The sequence below is a fragment of the Echiichthys vipera genome, assembly GCF_963691815.1.
Source record: "Echiichthys vipera genome assembly, chromosome: 22".
Lineage (NCBI taxonomy): Eukaryota > Metazoa > Chordata > Actinopteri > Perciformes > Trachinidae > Echiichthys > Echiichthys vipera.
The window spans coordinates 9977534-9996383 of NC_139847.1; the positions used below are offsets into that span (position 1 = coordinate 9977534).

At 39.1% G+C, this 18850-nt stretch overlaps 3 protein-coding genes across 3 annotated transcripts; 1 reads left to right on the forward strand and 2 right to left on the reverse strand.

Moving 5' to 3' along the window:
- Window positions 1-988: 988 nt before the first annotated feature.
- On the reverse strand, window positions 989-3813 carry elp5 (elongator acetyltransferase complex subunit 5). The gene is made up of 8 exons (XM_083937305.1): window positions 3564-3813; window positions 3388-3448; window positions 3198-3278; window positions 2114-2325; window positions 1789-1964; window positions 1610-1705; window positions 1418-1518; window positions 989-1277 (listed from the first exon to the last, which is right to left on the reverse strand). The coding sequence occupies exons 1-8, from the start codon at window positions 3616-3618 to the stop codon at window positions 1169-1171; spliced, it is 891 nt and encodes a 296-aa protein (XP_083793431.1). The 5' UTR covers window positions 3619-3813; the 3' UTR covers window positions 989-1168.
- A 1884-nt stretch (window positions 3814-5697) lies between these two features.
- Window positions 5698-11096, forward strand: phf23b (PHD finger protein 23b). The gene is made up of 5 exons (XM_083937186.1): window positions 5698-6199; window positions 7355-7386; window positions 8419-8511; window positions 8609-9224; window positions 9372-11096. The coding sequence occupies exons 1-5, from the start codon at window positions 6172-6174 to the stop codon at window positions 9563-9565; spliced, it is 963 nt and encodes a 320-aa protein (XP_083793312.1). The 5' UTR covers window positions 5698-6171; the 3' UTR covers window positions 9566-11096.
- A 182-nt stretch (window positions 11097-11278) lies between these two features.
- Window positions 11279-13160, reverse strand: LOC310964287 (uncharacterized protein). The gene is made up of 5 exons (XM_083937357.1): window positions 13047-13160; window positions 12869-12967; window positions 12554-12759; window positions 12023-12086; window positions 11279-11409 (listed from the first exon to the last, which is right to left on the reverse strand). The coding sequence occupies exons 2-5, from the start codon at window positions 12965-12967 to the stop codon at window positions 11368-11370; spliced, it is 411 nt and encodes a 136-aa protein (XP_083793483.1). The 5' UTR covers window positions 13047-13160; the 3' UTR covers window positions 11279-11367.
- Window positions 13161-18850: the final 5690 nt, after the last annotated feature.

The window sequence follows — 18850 nt, forward strand, 5'->3', positions numbered from 1 at the left end:
AAATGCTCTACAGTTATTTCTATATTTTTGTTCGCCTACATTTATTTGTGTATTCCTGTATTTATTTTTAGTTTAGTCCCAATATGTGAGCCAGATAAAAGTATATTTAAATTAATGAATGACTTCAAACTATTAGGAAACCAAAAACAATCTGCTCCGGCACTGCCATGAAACTAGCACAAATGATTTAGTGATGATATTTATAATGAAAATGTTTAACAGAAAACTGATGATCATTTGGAGCAAACAGGCCTGGGGCATGAATTCATATCGCTGTTGAAGTCACCCATTAAGTTATCTTTTTTTTTCAACTTAAGTGTGATTATCTTTTACAGTGAGACAGTATCTACTTATTACCCTCATGTTTTATGGCCAAGATATGGACAACTGTGGGCAGTATTTTTCCCCTCAGACTGTTTCATTTGTATTGTAGGAGGCTCCGGGAAAAGGACAAACAAACAGTATTTTACAATAAAGGAGCAATACTTAGAGAAAAGTCAGAAAAATACATGATTTTTCTTTCTCTTTACATTAATAATCTTGTGATCCCACTCGTCTTTATGTTTGAGATCAATGAAACAACAAATCATTGTTTCAAGAGTCAGCTGAACGATACAGTAGCTTGGACAGGAGGATGACGATTACATGTACAACATTTAATTTAATAAAAAAGCCAAGTGTGGTGTTATATTGCGGTTATAAGGTTGTATGAAAACATAGTTGTTTTCATAAAGAGAAAACTATTAATGTCATTCATTCATTCATCTTCAAACGCTTGTCCCTGTCGGGGTTGCAGGGGGCTGGGGCCGATCCCAGCTGACATCGAGCGTGAGGCGGGGTACACCCTGGACAGGACGCCAGTCTATCACAGGGCACATAGAGACGAACAGAGACAGACAACCATTCACACCTACGGGCAATTTTTTTAAGTCATCAATTAACCTAACACGTGCACATCTTTGGACTGTGGGAGGAAACCGGAGAACTCTTGGATAAAGCCATTTTATAAACAGAATACAGAGTTCTTACAGAAATATTGTACATTATTTTATATCTCATAAAGTCCATGAGGTGGTGCTAAGTCTTTGAATCTTCACTGCTGAAAATGACTCAGTCATAAAACAAGGATCCTCCTCTGCCTTCAGCGAGGTTTGTGCCTGTCTGAACCCTACACATCGAGATCATCATCGGGGTCCTCCTGGTCATAGTCATCATTGGCATCAGGCTCATACAGAATCCGTCCTGAACCTGGGCCCGAGTGGAGCAGAGCTGTTTTCCTGTAAGAGTAAAAAGATGGTACAGTGTTTTAAAGTTGTTTGTAAAAAGATATGGAGCGCAACCACTGAAAACGAATCAGGTAGTCTCATTGAGATTAAGATCTCTTTCCCAAAATAATGTATGACAGTTGCTGTCTCACTTCTCTTTGCTGAAGACGAAGGGAAGTGCAAGTTTCTCTTTGGCCTCACGCTCTGTATCAGATAGTCGAAGGTTGAAGGTCAAGTTGGCCGTTGGATCCGTCTATAGAAACACAAAAAACACACTTTTCAGTATCCTATTTTCTACTGATCCAGGTATGGTGTGAAGGTATTAAGCATTTGTTATACTGCACCTCCTTTTCCTCAGCGTCAGTCTGTTTATGTCCAAGTAAGCTGGACTTCCTCTGTACTATGACCGTTAGATCATCTTTGACGCTGAAAATCTCCTCCTAAGGAAAAAAAAATACTGTTATTAAATAAAATTAAGAGAAAAGAAACACATAATATTCATCCCAAAGGAAACACTGCTTACATCTTGCACAACTTTTCCCGACTTTGAGCGCTTTGTTATCCTTGCCACAGCTTCTTCTCCATTCATCCCAGGTGCTACAGTGATGACAGAAGTCGCCAAGTGGCACACACTCCCCACTGTACCCCTCTGATGCATGTCTGCATGGAGCAGGCCGATAATAGCTCTCACAGCTCCCCCTAATGATAACACAGGAAAAGACCCTTAAACAGTGGAAAAACTGCATGGTCTTGAAGTTCCTGGATGTCATAACTTCTTTCATATAATACCACAAGACACTAATGTGACATCCCGCTGACACAACCAAATTAAGAAGATGATTTATTACCTTTTCTAAGTTGCTGGAGAGTCTGGCAGACAGCAGGGGCACTGAAGTGTCTCAAAACCCATGAAAGGGAGTCAATCACTAAGGTAGCTGGTTTTTGGTGGGACGTTTGCTTGACCAGACGTGTAAGTTCCTCCGAACAGAACTGATGAACTGTGAAAGCTGGGTGATCGGTCCAGCCAAGGGGGTCCGTATAAGCATTGTGAAAGTGTAGCCTGGAGCGACAAAAACAGATGGTCAGCGTTGGGTTTGGTTATAGGTAGTAAGCAATAACAGTTAGCAATATGAACTAGTGTAATATCCAAATCCCATTGTGTTAAAGACAAAATAATATTCTGAATTAGGTTTTATGGTGCTGCAAAGTTGTCCCGGCCTACAAATCGTATTCTACAAACGTGACAAAAAAACGTTTTTTTTTACTATATTTCCAAATAAAATGAGAATCTTGATGCACAAATGATCATTCCCCCGATATTATGAATCACATCGCAGCTGCAAAATATGTCAAAAAAAAATCACAATTAGATATCTTCCTCACATTGTGCAGCCTCAATTATAGATTTATTAAACCGACTAATAAAAACAGCTGCAGCAAACCATGATTTCATTATGGATCTATTTATTGTGGTTCTCATCATTTGATTAATCATTTGCTCTATAATATGGGAGAAGTCAATGTTAAAATTAAATATAAAAATAAAGAAAAGCAACAAATGCTCACACTGGAAAAGTTGGAGCCAGTTATATTAACCAAAATCAGAGTAGATGGCTATTAATTATCTTTTATCGTCTCTTTATCTTTATTTGAAAGCACCTTAAGCTAGTAATAATTATCCTTTGTCCAATAATGATGCCCTCTCTTTCTATACAATGATGTGTAAGTATGGTTATGTTGCACCCTTGTATCACTGTGATTATTATTATTCCTTTCTTTTCTTTTTTTTTTTACACTGTATATATATGTTTATTTTGATTTGTGCTGTCAAAATACTTTGTAAAATGCTGTTTTAAAGGTGCTACACAAATATTGTTATAATTATTATTTTTATGTTGATGGGCTAATTATTTCAGCACAGATCTTATTTACCTTTGAACAGGTGATCCTTTGAATCCATCTTTCAGCTCTTCCTCACTGACGTCAAAGCCAAGGACATGGACAGCTTCTTCCCTACATTCACAAAATAGGTCGTTTTTTTATGACTGTTTACTTAAGCAAATACAATAATAAGTGATAGTACACACGTAAACAAACAGCCACCATGCACTTCTTTAAATACCTGCTCAATGCAGCTTTAATGAAGCTCTTCAGGAGATGTCGACCAGAATAACTGGCAGAATCTAATTATGCAAACATAAAGTGCATTATTATATTATTATTATAAAGTGTGACTTCAACGTTACTGTATATATTGTACAATTAAGACTTGAATTCTACAACATTTAAAGTATTTACCTTGTATTATGAGAAACCCCCCAGCATCCAGCCCTTGTAATAATTCAGGCAACATTGCACTAACTTAAAATGACAGAAGGTCCAGGTAGCTTCAGCTAGTTAGCATGTCTCTGATTCACCACCTATTTAACGCTAAACGTGAATATCATGATGGAAGAAATCTCAGTAACTTAACGACATTTCTCAAAGTTCAGAGGGTCGAGCGCCTTAAGTCGCAAAAAAAAATATTTCAGTAAAAATAAAGCATCTCTGGCCCAAACCAAGCCCGGCAGGTCTCGCTGGATAGCATGTTTGGAGTGTACAGGCGGATAAAAACGTCATATACCAGCTACCCCGTACTTCAGTAGTGATCATATGGGAAATGTAGTTCAGCAACATCACCAACCCATGGATGAGTCGGTTCCAATGACTGCACAAATGACTACGTTACCCAGAGTTCTACTCGCTACCGAGTCTTTTGGCGGTTGGCAAACAACCTTTTGGTGCATTACCGCCACCAATTGGTATGGAGTGTATATGAACCAAACTAAACAAATAAAAAATAGAATGAAAATGTAATACAATACTACTACTACTACTTATAATAATAATAATAATAATAATAATAATAATAATACTACCCTATATCTTTCCAAACAAATTAGTTACACAGAGAAAATGCAATATAATTTCATAAAACTTATTTGAATCATTTTGTAAAATATCTATTAAATCAAATTGTACTTTCTGTATTATGGACGCCGATTGTGGAACAGCCTGCCGGAGAACCTCAGGGCCGCAGAGGAAGTTGATGTTGACCTTTTTAAATCAGGCATTTAACCGACCGGTTTGATTCTTTCTAATTCCTTTTATGCTTCTTATATATTTTTTATTTTTAGCTTCTATTCCTTTTATCTTATTTTACTATTTGACTGTTATTATTCCCTCATAGTTTTTATTCTTTTCTAAAATCTTATTTTACTGTTTTTATTTTCTCATAGTTTTTATTCTTTTTTATCTTATGTTACTGTTTTAGCCCCTCGGGTTTCCAGTGTTTCCTCCAGGGGGCCGACCACACCGAGAGTAGTCTCTGGTCGTGTGCTGTCCCCTGCTGCCATGGACCATGATTCCTCTCTGAGTGTGCAGCCCCCAAAGGTAGATTCTTCTTCACCTCAGATCTCGGCGCCCATGTCTCCTCAGCAACAGGTAGTATGAGTGTGTGCGTGAGTGTGTGCGTGAGTGTGTATGTCCTTGTGTATCTCTGCGTGTATATTTGTGGGGGTGGGAGGTATGGCTTTTATCTTCTGTACGGCACTTTGTGCTACTGTAAAAGTATGAAAAGTGCCATATAAATAAAGATTGATTTGATTGGATTTGTCTTTTTCTTTTCTGAATCATTAACTCATTGGTCTTCTTTGTTCCTCTTTTTTTATTTAAATATTCATCTCTTTGAGCGATATGACTGCTGATATTTGCGGGGTTTTTTTACTTATCGGCATTGGCCGATGCGGGCTGCTCCATTCGCAGATAGTTTTTTCCTGGCATCATTTACTGACAGGTGTCCACAGACAGCTCCATGTTGCTGGAAACACCTTTTTAAGTCCGGCAAATGTTGCTTTTTTTTAAATGTATTTTTTTACTTGAGACTCTACCATTTGTTTTCATCATTGCATAATTTTTATGATGTAAATTGAGGGAGCAAAAGTAGTTTCGGCTCCAAATATTGGCTCAAGAAAATCGGAAAAAATCCGTATCAGGCCATCTCTATTATAAATATATATAAAGAGATTACAATTGTAAAGTTGAGAAGAGTACTGAAACATTCGATACGAATAAAAGGAGTAGAAAATAAAACAATATAGCTTAAATAAATAAATACAAAAAAATAATAAAATAATGAAAGGTAGGCAATAAAATCACGTTACAACTTCTGTCTTCCTCATACCGCTCACAATAAAACGCCATATCCCAGAGTTCCCCTCACTGTACTATTGTAAGGGGTAATATCACAGGTGGGAAATGTAGTTCCACATATTTTACAGCCCCCATCAATGTTCTTGAGCGAGTCGCCGCCATGTTGACTACATTACCCAGAGTTCCATGCGGGAAACACTGCGCTGGCAGCCTCAAGAGGTTTTCTGCCGCGCACGGAGAAGACCGTGCGGAATAAAGTCAAAACTCCAGTCGTTTTTTGTGCTCCTGCAGCGAAGAAACGACCAAACTTCATGGGAGAAGTTCACACTGCGGAGCTACCCAAGGAGTCTTTACGGGTTTTGCTTTATTTTAATAACGAGCGTTATATAAATGTAGTGACGAGGAAGAAGGAGCGTTAAGCGACAGAGGAATTAGTATTTAGTCGAGCTAATAACGTTAGTATAGCGACAGTTCTTCTGTTTTAACGGATCCCCAGGGAAGAGGGAATATCACAACTTCGACCCACAGTGGAGTATTGTTTTTTTGGGGAAGAGTCGGTTCTTCCGCGCCCCTTGGCTCGGCTGGCTGCTCCTTAAGTTCCCCGGCGGTAAGGTGCAGCCACGCCGGGGGAAAGGCACCGCTACTCCCCGGCTATAGCTCGCTGCCTGCTGCTGCTTGTTTCTTGGATCGGGGCCTTGTCGTCGGTGAGGCGACAATGCTTGACATAATGTCTGAACACCAAGGTATGTTTTCACCAAATAGCCATTAAACGTACCCGTAATATGTGCTGTTATTCCGCTCACTATTGAAATCTGTCGTATTTATATAACTATCCTAACTTAAAGCTACGTCTACCGTTGGTGTTACGTTTGGTTGCGTATGCTGCATTAAGAGCATCACTTACTCTTGACCAACCTGTCGTTAAGAAGACACTAAAGTTGTGTTAAAGTGGATATATGTTGTGTTTTGCCACGATTAATGTAGCTATTGCACAATTAACGTTAGCCTGGTGGTCAGTTAACGCGCCGTTAGCTTCACGTTAATAGCTTTATTAGCTTGGATAGCTAACACGATCTAACCACCTCACGATACACACTCTCTACCTTTTGTCAGCTTTATGTTAAATTAGACCATTTGCCAGCCACGATAAACAGTATTTATTTTACCTTATTTCAAAAAAGATTAAACGTTGCTAACACCGAGCTAACATGGCTAATAAGCACTTCCATTTCAAGAAGCGTGATTAAGCTAACTTGATAGCTGAGCTGATTTGTTTGCACGCGTTACATTTAATCACACATGTTTCGGTTAAAACGCAAATCATTAAGTATATCGGACTTTAAAGAGCTCATTCTAGTCTGGACACTCGCTGCAAACTGCATAACGTGTTGTTAGCTTCTCCTCTAAGTGTCAGCTAACGTTAGCATGTAGCATCTAGACAATACAGAATAATGCGTTTAAGGCTTGACACCGAACGAACTGAGCTTTGTTTAATCGACCACTTGTTTTTGGCTGTCGATATTAAATACATATCCATACCAATATATCCAGACTTTAAATAGTTCAGATGGTGATCGAGTGACACCGGTTGCGGATGTTTGCAGACCCAGTCACCTGGGGTTCATATCTAATGATCTATTTTTTCTGCTTTAACTGTTAAACGATCAATTAGGTCGGTCAATTTAACAGAACTAAACAAACACGATCTCTTAAATAAGATGCTTAGCACTATTAACCCTGATTAAGTTATTGAGCCGTGTTAGCAAGCTAATGCTAGCATTAGTCCCCCATGTGTCTCATCATACCCCTGACCAAAGAAGTGCTTGGTAATTCTGTGTATCTGCTGTTTCTGTGTTCACTTTTGACTAACTAACTTATTTTTTCCTCTTCTCCACTAGATTCACTGTTGACGTGCAAAACGGAAACTTTGGTAAGTACTTTGTTACTTTCAATACCCGGAGTAGTTTATTTAGTAGCTTTTTGTGGTAGGATCCAAATTTAAAGAACAGATGATTAATACGTGATTTATTCTGAAATACTGTTATTTTTTATTGTTCAGAGCTTGATAGAATGTCCACCGTGGTTATCCCACTGCTGTACTAGCATGTTTTTTTTTTATTTTTAAATAACCTAGACAGTAGTAGTAGTAGTAGTAGTCTCTCACACTGCTCTGGTTTGATCTTGGTCCATTCTTCTTCAGTCTCTTCCACAGTTTGGTAACTATAGTGGGTTTCTTAGACATTATCCACATCATCAACATCTGGACCCTCACTCTTCCAAATTTAACTGACTTCTTTTGACACTTTGGGTTCAGTCTTTCCCCAATCTGACACTGAACATCTTGTTTCCCATCAGACCCAAATACATTCTCGTCATGGTTTGGGGGATGTTTTCTGCAGCAGGAGTTGGGGGTACAGCTACATGGCAGGGTGAATGCAAATGTTTATGTGAACCTCCTTGGGCAACACGCATACCACTGCAATTGTTTCCCAATCAGCTGCAATTTTCATGCAAGACAATGCCCGCTGTCATACTGCAAAACAGGTTAAGCAGTTCCTTGAAGTTCAGAATAGTGAAACAATGAAATGGCCAAGAGTCCAGATCTAAACCCCATAGAGAATCTCTGGAAAATCCATGGCAACAAAGTTATGTCTAAGAAACCCACTTCAATGGATACTGTTCTCTAATTTTGATCACCTTTTTTTTTTTTTTTGCACAAAATAAAAGTTATTGTTGAAGGGACTTTGTTATTTATTAAAAAAAATCATGCTGGTACAGCAGTGGTAGAGCCACAGCGCATATTCTATTAAATTCCGAACAATAAAAGTATTTCAGAATAAATCGGGTATTTATAATTTGTTCTCTAGTTTTGATTTTCATTTGTGTGTATATATGCAGGTGTATAGTATGTCTGTATGTGTGCAGCTTCACTTTCTTAAAAAAAGGCATGTGCTCTTTTTAGCCCCCAGAGAGGAAAAAGAGGACTGTTGAGGACTTCAATAAATTCTGCAGCTTTGTCCTGGCGTATGCTGGTTACATCCCCAGTCCAAAGGAGGTGAGCTGCTATGAATGTCACTATGGATATGAAACAAATACTGTTATCCCCTGCCTTGCTCAGATATACCCAAATTCCCCTTCTTGTTGTCTTGTAGGAAAGTTCATGGTCTCCAACATCATCGAGCTCTGCACACAGTTCAGGGTTGTCAGCAGATGGAGGTGGTGGAGGGAGCAGCTCTACCGGCAGTACTTGGGCCGATGGAAACTCAGACATCCACACCATCCATACATTTGTCCGTAAAGCTCGGGCAAATAAGGGCAAAAGTATTCGCCGCATGCACTCTGACAGCACTCTGCTCGATAAGATGCGCCTTAAAGACTCCCTGTATGAGAGCCAGGCCAGCTCTAAGGCCGAGCGCAAGAAGGACAAAAAACTGAAAAAGCTGTCGCTGGGTTCCGCTATGACGGGGGCAGACAGCGGCAGCAGCGAAGGCGAGAAAAGAGCCCGCATCAAACGCAGCAAAAACTCAAAACAGCCGAAGCCTAAGAAGCTCAAAACTTCAGCCGCTCAAAGTGAGACAGACTCTGAGGCACGGCATACGCATACAGAGGTACGACCAGCCACAGAGGAGCTGACGGAGCACGGGGGCTCCACCCCGAACATGCAGGGCCTGGGGAAGATGCAGCCAGACGAGTCCCTCAGGGAAGCGGAGATGAGCTCCAGTGAGGGTGAGACCTGGATCGCCGATGAAGACATTATGGTGGAGTCAGGTATGGCATTATGTTTTTGACATTTATTAAGATCCTATTTGGTTGCATCTAATATGTAAACGTTTAATCCAATCTAACTTTTTCTTAATATGCACAGATTTTAAACAACCATACGGCCCTATAACTCTGTTGTCTTTCTCAAAACAGGGGACGATTCATGGGACTTGATCACCTGTTACTGTGGGAAGCCATTCGCAGGACGGCCGATGATCGAGTGCAATCAGTGCGGCATATGGGTGCACTTGTCGTGTGCAAAGATCAAGAAGTCCAACGTTCCAGACATCTTTTACTGCCACAAGTGCAGGGACGTGCGGCGGTCTGGACACAAAAAAGACCCGTAGGCATGAAGAGGATGGGAGACACGAGGAGCACCCACCCTGTTTCCGCTCTCCTCTTGACACTTGTTTTCTTTGATGCCTACAGCCAAAACAGCCTAAATTATCACCTGGACGGCAACTGTATTGTCAGTTTGTAGGATTTCTTTTGACAATCACAACCATTCTTATTTATCCCCTCACGGTTTTCTTTTATTTGTTTCTTACTTTTTTTTTTCTTTTGGCTACTGTGAAGAACTGGACAGACGGCAACGATGACAGTGGAGAATCATTTATTTGTTACTAATTCCTGCATTAATTGGCTTTATTGTTGTATACTGTGCTGTTGACGTGCACACATACTTTCACACTTATTCTCATATTCACCGAAGATGCGTTTGACTAGATTATTTCTCAAAAGGTATTGACAAATCAGTGATGTTTCCTTCTCGAGGAGTACCATTTTCAGTTTGATAGACATTTCTTAACTTTAAATCAATGCAAAGTTTGACACATGGACATAATCTATAGTGTAGGAGATGGGAAAAATGCCCTCCCATCCCCCGTTATTTGTTTTGGATGGTGTTATAATGCTACATGGGCAGCCAATTGCATTTTTTGATCGTATTTTGGCGATTCACTTTGAGTTTGCATTTTGTTTTGGTTGTCAGTGATGACCACTGAACTTTAAAATGTAGAGATCTCACTCCTCTAGAATAAGTGATCTTTAAATTCATAGAACCTGTCAACTTATATTCTTTTGCATCGGCAAATGCATCTCAGTTGCTACATTTCTAAATTGCACACAGACAATTCTTTCGACAGTGCACTTTTTACATAGAAACCCAAATAGCATTCCACTGCGTTTACGGGTGATATTTGGGATACGATGAGCTACGGCTGATTTAAATCTGTACTTGGCATGTAGCTGTGTACATTCATGATTTGAGCGCTTAGTTTCTCCCTGTCTGGCTTGTTAATCAATGAATCATTTACCATGAACAACATTTACATTTAAAAGCTGTTAAAGTTTTGTTTCATGTGTGATTTTTAGTTTTTTCATGTTAAAAACATCCGATGTGAGGGCGTAATGTTGCTGTAAGACAAGTGGTTTGGCAGTGCTTTACAATATCAAAAGTGGCTCTGAGGCTCGTTTATGAATGGTTGTAAAATATTTGTTTTTCTGTTTCATGTAATTGTTTATTTCTTAGCTTTCTGAGAAGCGGAATTAGAGATGCACCGGCATCAGAACGGACATAAGATTGTCTCACATGGAGAACAAAGTTGTAGTGTACAGAAAATAAGTTGACGCCGCGTAGGTTGCGGCATACGTTTATGTTGTTTGGTTTTACCATGTGCTTTTTCTTTTGTTGGTGGGAGAGTCTTGGTAAGTCTCCAGTAGCAGTTGCACTCTCTACAACTTCAATTCTGTGTTCATATCCTGTTCTTTGACAACTGTACATATGTGAAAGTGAAGAGAGAAAATACCCAAGCAAAATCTATATTTTACTGCAGTCTGATATTGTTTTCTTTAATTGTAGCTTGAAAAATAAAAGTCTTTGGGAACATGATGTTGGTATTTTTAATATTTTATATTAAAGGACACATTAATACATTAGAAACAGTTAGTGTCACATTTATGAAAACATTGGCACACAGCAGTGTTTGTCATGTTTGCGTCTTCTACCACTAGAGGGAGTGAGTTGATAGGCATCTCACTTGTTAATGTGGCAGTGAGTTAAATAAGGAATAAATATGGATTATGTCGTATAAAGGTCACACATGGTTTGGCACTGATAAAATATGAGCTCAATTGTTGGATTTGCTCTTTATTCCTTGTGATCTTCTTCCCAGTCGATGTCAGGTTCATCCTGCAACACAAACATGCAAATGCCCTGTTTTCAGCAGGGTCTTTTGGAAGGATCGATGCTATAAAGAATATACTCAAAAACAAGAGCAAGCTAATGTCATGCAAGTTGAAAACTTCATGCAAATGATGGGAAACAAAAGTAATACAAGGAAAGAAGTAGAAAATAGATTGAAATTGTAACATTTAACAGGGGATCGACCGATACAGATTTTTTTAGGGTCAATACTGATTTTTTTTTCCATCAGCCTTAGCCAATGACCGATACGGACTGACAATTTTATTTAGCCGATATCTGGAGCCGATACTGCTTTTGCTCCCTCAATTAAAATCATAAAAATTAAACAATGATGATAAGAAATGTAAGTCTCAATTTTAAAAAAAGGAACATTTATTGAACTTTAAAAATGCGTCTCCAGCAACGCCGAGGCTGCCTGTGGACGCCTGTCTGTAAATAAAGCAGGAGCAGCAGCCTGTATCGGTCCATCAATACATTAAAGCACTGATATAGATTGATAGATTGCTCATTACAACTACCTTACTTTTTACCATTACCTATATACTGTATATATACAGTATATATATATATATATATATAAACACTTTCCATTTCTTACCTTTCGGTTTCGTGAACTGGACATCTGAAATCTGCCGATGGAGTCCAGAGGAGCAACCTTCCTCCTGTAAACACAGCAACAACTAACAATCAACAATTTATACTTTTCATTCATAATATACATTCACTCTGTACCACACATTCAAAAACAACATTAAACTTTACATTTATAACATCAAAATGATTTTAAAAAATCCACAAAAGCAGCAACAGCCAAAATGACTTAAAGTTAATAAGTTATATTAACCTATCAACCGATGAAGAAAAAATGTAATTACAGGAAACACAATGAGGAAATGTCTACACATTTGTCGATTAAGATCAAATACATAATTTCTTGATGCCATCACATTGATTTAGATGATAGTCGCCATTAAACATTTTGTGAATGAAGCAAATTTCCAATTACTTTAATTTGTTTATTAGCCACAAGTCACATTTTGTAAAGCTTTATTTCTTTTAGCTGAATTATGAGTGACCACAAAAATACTTCACACAGCCATTCAAACTGTGAGAGTTGGCTTCTCCTCACCTCTTCTCATTGGCTTTACGTTGGAACTGGTACTGGCTCTGGTGTGGAAGAGAAAGGTGCTCTGTTGGGGCGAGGAAAGTCTCTAAATTAGGGGGACTGTCGTGCACATGCCTGTCCATCTCCCCAGCGTCCCCCACAGAGAGGTCTCCCTGGTCTGAGTGATCAGGCAGGCGGGGGAAGAGCTCTGGGTCCAGCCGGTAGACTTCCTGCACAACAATCAGATTGTATAAATTCATATAGGCCGCATAGCATTAAACATTTGGTGGTATTTAAGTTGCCAGAAAGGTGACAAGGGTGTTCCGTGCAGAGGCTTACCCTTTTGTTTCTGAATCTGCTTGGCAATACGGCAGAAGATGTCTCCTCTGGGAGCATGTACAGAGCCAGGAAAGGTAGCACACACCTGGAGCAAAGCATCTGAACAGAGTATCCAGAGTCAGGAAAACAGTATAACAGTGAACACACAAGCGTTTGAACTAAGAAGCAACATGCTCACCTTAAATCTTCTGTTTTTCCCTGTGGAGTTCTGTCCTCAAAGCTGATGATGGTTCTCTGAGCTCTCGACCAGTGTGGAGGGTATTTGTAGCCGTGCATCTAGGGTGGGTTTATATTATGGGACTGGCATCAGGGATTGCCAGTGTTTAGGCTAAGTGTGTGTGTGCGTGTGTGAGTGTGTGTGTGTGTGACTATGTGACTTCAGACATGCCAATTACATCTGCCGCCTTTCCGCCTGGCATTGTCATCATGAGTGTCAAACCTCTAAAGTCTCCCTTTAAGTGCTGACAACACGCCTTGACCCTTGACCCACGTACATACATATACATGTACGCGTCCCACGCCCTCTTCCATTTTCCTCGCAGCTATTGTGAGGGGAGATGAGAGCGAGATAAGCTCATTGTTGCTTTGGGGGTAATACCTGGGTTGTGCTCATCTGCATTTATAGTTTAGTTGGATTTATTTTACCACATGAACATGTCTTTGATATTCTCTCGTAAATTAAAGACAATAAAAATCTGTACACAATGGTATTTAATTGCTGCCCTACTCTATCTGGCATTTAGATTTGGCGACAAGTTTGTTTTTAACTGGTCATCTTATCCTTTAAAGAGAATAAAAAGTGTACTCTAAATTATCACTGTTTCATTCAAGTCAAGTTTAATTTCACATGACAGGCGTAGACTCGATGTGCATCAAAATAAAAAGCAGAAAACAGGCAAAGCTCATACGTACATAACACAAACATATAAGAAATAAAACATTTGGGGTAACTTTAAAACATATAAGAAGGTATAACAGTGAAAAAATGAATAAGATAAGATGGTATCATACATTTAAAAAGGAATAAATACAATAATACTAACTCTAAAGTAAAAGTTTTACCCAGTATCCATACATTTAAACTAAACGCTTACAACAAGCTTTGTTAGTTATGTTTAATCTGCTTTTAAAAGAAGAAACTGTTGTATCTTAGTTTAGCTACTGTGTAACCTTGAAGAAATTTATTATTATTTATTAACAAGTTCATCTGTAAAAGGTCCAAAATGAAAGTATTTACTTAAAATCAGCCATTAAAGCCATAAAACTGAGCAAAGCAAGCAACACTAATATTTATAATGATGAACTTTAACTGTTAATTGAGAGTCTGAGTCGAAGTCAATTAACTGATATAATACTCATATCTGCAATAATTCAATGTGTTTGGGTTTGAGCACAGAGACAGAGAGATCAGAGATAGTATCAGGACCCCGGTGTGTGTGGTAATCCGGGACAACTTGACCACTCTGCTTCGCCTGACTTCCCAGGCGGATTGCCACCCAATCCAGACCACACACGACCCTCTCCACCCGCCAGCCTGCTGCCTCTGTCTCCAGACAGCAAAACAGACAGGAGACAGTGTAGCGGGGATGGACGGAGAGATTGGCAGAGGATTGGGCGGAGGGGTCCGCTCTGAGTGTATGAGCATTCAGACACGTTTTCACTTTTCCTCTTTTCCCGCCCTGTCCTAATTATTGCTATTCTGGGACACTGAGGCCCACCAAACACAGAGCTAGTGTTGATAGATCAGGCGTGTATAAATAAACCAAGGCAAGGCTGGCAGCATGTCAGCAGGGGCAGAGGCCAGATAGGCTGCACTGATTACCTCCATTATCAGGGACAAGCCTCATTAGGAGCCTCTGACTGTGTGTGTGTGTGTGTGTGTGTGTATTACAGGACCAAATATCCTCCTGATTTCAACTGAGGGAGAATCCTTCAAAATGAGGACAGTATGTTGGCCCTCCTTTCTGTAAGTTAGGTAGTTCAGGATCAGGATCTGGTTCGGGTAAAGTAAAGGTTAAAGTTTGGTTAATTGATTAATTCATTTAAAGTGTCTCATTAAAATATTCTTAGTAATATTAAGTGTTTGATTAAACTCAAAAGTTTGCTATTATGTCTGTATAAACTGTGCTATTTTTAACATTGTACTTTGTGTACTAAATATGCAATTCAATTTTATTTATAGCCACATCATAACTCTGTTATCTCAAGACACTTTACAGAGAAGGCCTATAGCACACTATGATTTATTCCTAATTTACATCCATGAGACTTAACAATTCCCCCATGAGCAGCAACAAGTCACAGATAGCTTTAAATATTCTCGACTACAGTTGAAGGGAACGTTTGGTATTTTCAGAATACGCTGATTCACTTATTAACCACAATAAAACAGTGGAAAATACACTCTGTCTGAAGGATAGATATGAAACTATAGCCAGCAGTCGCTAGCTTAGCTTAGCTTAGCGTAGCGTGAGTCCAGAAACAGCTATCTCGGCTCTCTCCAAAGTATAAGGTAAAAATAGAAGGAAACTTTTAGCACAAAAAAGTACTTAAATAGAAACTTAAAGTGCCTCAAAGTTGCACAGTCAAACGTGCAGTCAAGTTTAGATACATTACATAGTAACACATAAGAAACATTATTAGGTTTAATATCATACATTCATTATTAGTAATCAGGAAAGTATTCTACAATTAAGTTTTATAAATAAAACTAAGGGTTTAACTTTTTATTTACAGTATGATGAATGTGAAAGTTAGGGCAGCACCTTTCAATTACACTTAAGAAATGAATAAATCAATGAATATAGTCACTGAAGGTCCTCAAGAGTATGGTAACATGGACGTGTGTGTGTGTGTGTGTGTGTGTGTGTGTGTGTGTGTGTGTGTGTGTGTGTGTGTGTGTGTTTGTGTGTGTGTGCACACTGAATCTCATACCCCGCCCTGGTCCAGTGCCCTATAAGTACCAGGCATTGCGGCGGGTGCCAAATATAGACTGGACAAAGATTGCTCCCGCCACTAATGTGAGCAACCTTAGAAATGATTCAATTAATTTGTCAAATCCATTTGACAAACACACATAAGAGCTGATCAAAGGGGTCACATTAGGTCATTATCAGTGGTGGTGAATTGGGAAATAGATGGCAGACATGTTGACATGCAAATACTTACGAATTAAGAAGTATTGGACATATTAGTATTATAGTTTTACTTCAGTAAAACCAGGTCACCCTTGTGAAAGAGATTACTGGACTAAATTTAAATATGGTTAAATGAAAATAATAAAAAAAGATCTCAACATTTATATAACAACTAAAGTATGTTGTTTTTGTGAAAAAGGTCTATGATCAACGACCACAAAAATAGTTTGGTATATATACTGTACGTATATATATATATATATATATATATATATATATATATATATATATATATATATATATATATTTATTTTATATGTGAACTGTCTTTAAATATCTTGGAAAGCACTATATAAATAAAATGTTTTTTATTTTTTATATGAACTTGTAATTATTAATTTGCTTGTCTTTATTGAAGGACTTTTTGGGCACTGGGGGCAGAATAACTCCAGATGTTAATGTTGAATGTTAATATTCTAGCAAACAGTTGCCAATTTACACCATAATTATATATTTACACATTCATGAGACATGAAGCAACATTAACATTTATTTGGAGTCATATATGGGGCCACATGACAAATGTGACAAGTCCAATATTCAGTGTCCTTCTAGCTCTAGGGTCCAGCAACTTAGTTATCTGTTAACCAGTCTTAGTTAACTTGTTGTCTGCTAGGCTAACAAAAATGGGCAGCGGCCCGGGGAACATCGGACCCGTTTCGTAAAATAGGGACCGATGTTCCCTGTTTTCCACAGTAAGGGTCCTATGTTCCCCGGACTGTTATTATTTTCACAATCAGTGCAGAATTTCCTGGCAAACAGGCCTATGTGACCCTAACAGTACCCTCTAACCCTGACCCTAACAGTACCCCCTAACCCTGACCCTAACAGTACCCTCTAACCCTGACCCTAACAGTACCCCCTAACCCTGACCCTAACAGTACCCCCTAACCCTGACCCTAACAGTACCCCCTAACCCTGACCCTAACAGTACCCCCTAACCCTGACCCTAACAGTACCCCCTAACCCTGACCCTAACAGTACCCCCTAACCCTGACCCTAACAGTACCCCCTAACCCTGACCCTAACAGTACCCTCTAACCCTGACCCTAACAGTACCCCCTAACCCTGACCCTAACAGTACCCCCTAACCCTGACCCTAGCAGTACCCCCTAATCCTGACCCTAACAGTACCCTCTAACCCTGACCCTAACAGTACCCTCTAACCCTGACCCTAACAGTACCCCCTAACCCTGACCCTAACAGTACCCTCTAACCCTGACCCTAACAGTACCCTCTAACCCTGACCCTAACAGTACCCCCTAACCCTGACCCTAACAGTACCCTCTAACCCTGACCCTAACAGTACCCCCTAACCCTGACCCTAACAGTACCCTCTAATCCTGACCCTAACAGTACCCTCTAACCCTGACCCTAACAGTACCCCCTAACCCTGACCCTAACAGTACCCTCTAACCCTGACCCTAACAGTACCCCCTAACCCTGACCCTAGCAGTACCCCCTAATCCTGACCCTAACCGTAACCCCTAACCCTCACATTACTTCACTGATGTTACATTTGAGAGTGAAATACTGCAAATAGGTTTTTACTGCCCTTCTTTTTTGACTACATTTCACTCACATCTATATTTGTTTATATATTGTCCAACACTTAGGCCTATATCATATATTTTTCTCATGAAAAATACTCATATTTATTGGTATTACCTTAGTTCTAATGTAAACTTACCTTTTTTAAAGTACATTTTGCTGATAATAGGCCTACTTGGTTGGACTTTTCTGTATTTAATGTAGTTTTTTTATTTGAGTGTATGTACTGTCATAGAAAAACACTCAGGATTTACTATTAATCTTATTGTTATAATGGCAAAATACCATATCCATAAATGCACTAATAAGAAGCCAATTGCATTTACTGAGTTTAAGCAATACATTTTTTTTCACTTAAAGGTTGAAAATGGAGAATGAGCCATCTAGTGTCTCAAGATCGTAGTCGCAACAACAGAAAATAATTCCAGCAGTCGGGTTGCCAGGTTGGTCAGACCCGGCCCAGTAGCCAACAGGAGACCAGAGTCTGTTTGAGCCTGTTGAACCCGTCCCCTCCAGCAAATCGCACCATAAAAACAAGTATTGGAGGAGTTTGACTGACAGTTACCGTTACAGTTAGCCGTTACAGCTAAGTAAACATGAAAGTTAGCTTACCGATCACAGAGAAACGTAGCCATTTGGGCGTGTGTTTTAATGCTGTTGAACTCCTTTATCTCAGTCCATGGAGTGAGTGCTTGGCCTATACTGACTCTGGTTTTTGCCCGTCTCCGGTCACTCAGCTGCTGGGACGAATAAGCAGCTGCAGGATTGGCAAACTCCATTTCACCTAGTGCCAGCCTACAGTAGCTGCACCCAACAACAGACAACCCTGGCAACCCGCAATGCCCAACTATTGGCTGCTACAATGTAAACAGAACGTGACAGAAAGTCATTGACATACCCTTAAAAACTATTAAAATATTAATCAAGACTACATTGTTTTTTTATGGAAAAGCAATGCTGTCATTCTGTATTATTTATAAATATATATATATATATGTATATATATATATATATATATATATATATATATATATATATATATATATATATATATACATATATATATATATATATATATATAGCTTTTAATAAAGATTCTGCATCCTACAACTGTAACAGCTTTTACTGCCCCTAAAGGTGTTTGCTTAAAACTTTATCCCCCTCTAGCGTTGCTCTTTGCCTTTAGCTTTGTCTCCTTTTCCTTCTCTTATTGTTGTCAATACTATTACTAATT